Source organism: Mandrillus leucophaeus, unplaced genomic scaffold, assembly GCF_000951045.1.
Source record: "Mandrillus leucophaeus isolate KB7577 unplaced genomic scaffold, Mleu.le_1.0 Scaffold24, whole genome shotgun sequence".
NCBI lineage: Eukaryota > Metazoa > Chordata > Mammalia > Primates > Cercopithecidae > Mandrillus > Mandrillus leucophaeus.
Genome location: NW_012102476.1, coordinates 3,683,165 through 3,684,650, shown reverse-complemented (window position 1 = coordinate 3,684,650; position 1,486 = coordinate 3,683,165). Strand labels below are relative to the sequence as shown.

Sequence of the window (1,486 nt, the reverse complement as noted above, 5' to 3'; positions counted from 1 at the left end):
AAAAAAAAAAAAAAAAAAATCTGCTGGGCTCAATGGTTTCCATCAAGCCTTGACCTTGAACACTCTCTGTAAGACCCTGGGGAGGGCTCTGTGGGTGAGGGGTTCAGGAATGCCCTGAGAAAGAAGCTGGAAAAGTGACCGTGGTTTAGAGAAGTTGACCTTTCAGACCTCCAGGAAAGAAGACAGGATTCTCTTCGTCCTCTTCCAGCTGGTGGCATGAGTTCATGCTTTGGGTGTGACCTTGAGTGAGTGGTTTCGCCTATTGGAACCTGAGTTTCTAGTCTAAAACATGAACTGGTATCACTGAAATTCCAGGAATGTTGTAAAAAGTCAGTGAGATCCTGCAAGAGACCCCTCTCTCTGGACTTGGCTCCAGCCCCAAGGCTGACAATAGGGCCCCAATCTAGGCCACCCGATTCCAATATCCCTGGGCCGTGTGTTGCTGGGCCAGAGCTGTCACTCAATCGGGGGAGCCTTGGGGTGCCATCTGCGGGTACCTTCCCCACTGCCAGCAGAATGGAAGAGTGAGGCTCTTAGGAATGGCCTGGAGGCCGGTGAGGTCTGAGAGGGCTGGTGATTCATCCCTGCTGCATTTTCTGATTTCACCGAGGTAGGTTTTACCACAATCTTTTTTTTAGAAAATCGGAATGATAGTGTCAGGAGTGCGTGATCCAGAAGCAGGAATCTCAGTTAATCTGTGCACTTTTCCAGAACATCCTTCAGAAGTGGGAATTCCCAGATCGGGGATCACCTTGCAGGGCAGAGAGGGGGCTGCTTTCTCCCTTGGAATATCCATGTGTTTGCCCTTGAATTCCCCAGGGAAAGAGGGGCCACTAGAACCTGACCCACCTGGAGGTGACTGCCTTCCACCAGAAAAAACGCGGGCTGCGTTCTTGCCCCCTGTTCAGGGGCTGTAGGAAGTAGGGAGCACCCCACCTACAAGGCCCCTTCCCGCGGGGTGGGCCGGCACCCCCTCATGGGATTGGACAGGAGTTACCACTGATGGGACTTTCCAAGAGCCAGTTCTGCCACTAGAACAAATAGCTCCCTTCTGTCTGGTGACCCTCTGACCCTCAGTATCCCTTCCTGCCGGCCTTCGGAACCCCCTCAAACGTCTGTTCTGTTCGTCTGTTTATCTGCTGGCTCCTAATCCTACCCTGGGGCACCGCTGCTCCCACTCGCCCTGGGAATAACCTTTCTCCCCGGGTCTGGCTCTGCCGCGGGGTGTTGACCCTTCGTACTCCCCGGACCCCCGCCCCATGTGCCCCGGGTCTCCCGCCCTTCACTGCGCCCTCTCTCCCGCAGCGATCGAGCAAAGCATTGAACAGGAGGAGGGGCTCAACCGTTCCTCCGCGGACCTGCGCATCCGCAAGACCCAGGTAGGAGGTGGCAGCCCAGCGGGGGCCGGGCAGGGACCCAACTCGGGAGGAGCCCAGGCTGGAGGCGGTGGGCCAGGGCCAAGCACCAGCGGGGGCGTGGTCAGGGA

At 56.5% G+C, this 1,486-nt stretch overlaps 1 protein-coding gene across 1 annotated transcript in view; it reads left to right on the top strand.

The window, feature by feature from the left end:
• STX1B (syntaxin 1B) overlaps nt 1-1,486 on the top strand; it is a 32,566-nt gene that overhangs the window by 26,132 nt on the left and 4,948 nt on the right. The window contains exon 5 of the mRNA XM_011982551.1: nt 1,306-1,379. Coding sequence (XP_011837941.1) covers nt 1,306-1,379 — 74 coding nt within the window. The remainder of the gene's footprint in view (nt 1-1,305; nt 1,380-1,486) is intronic.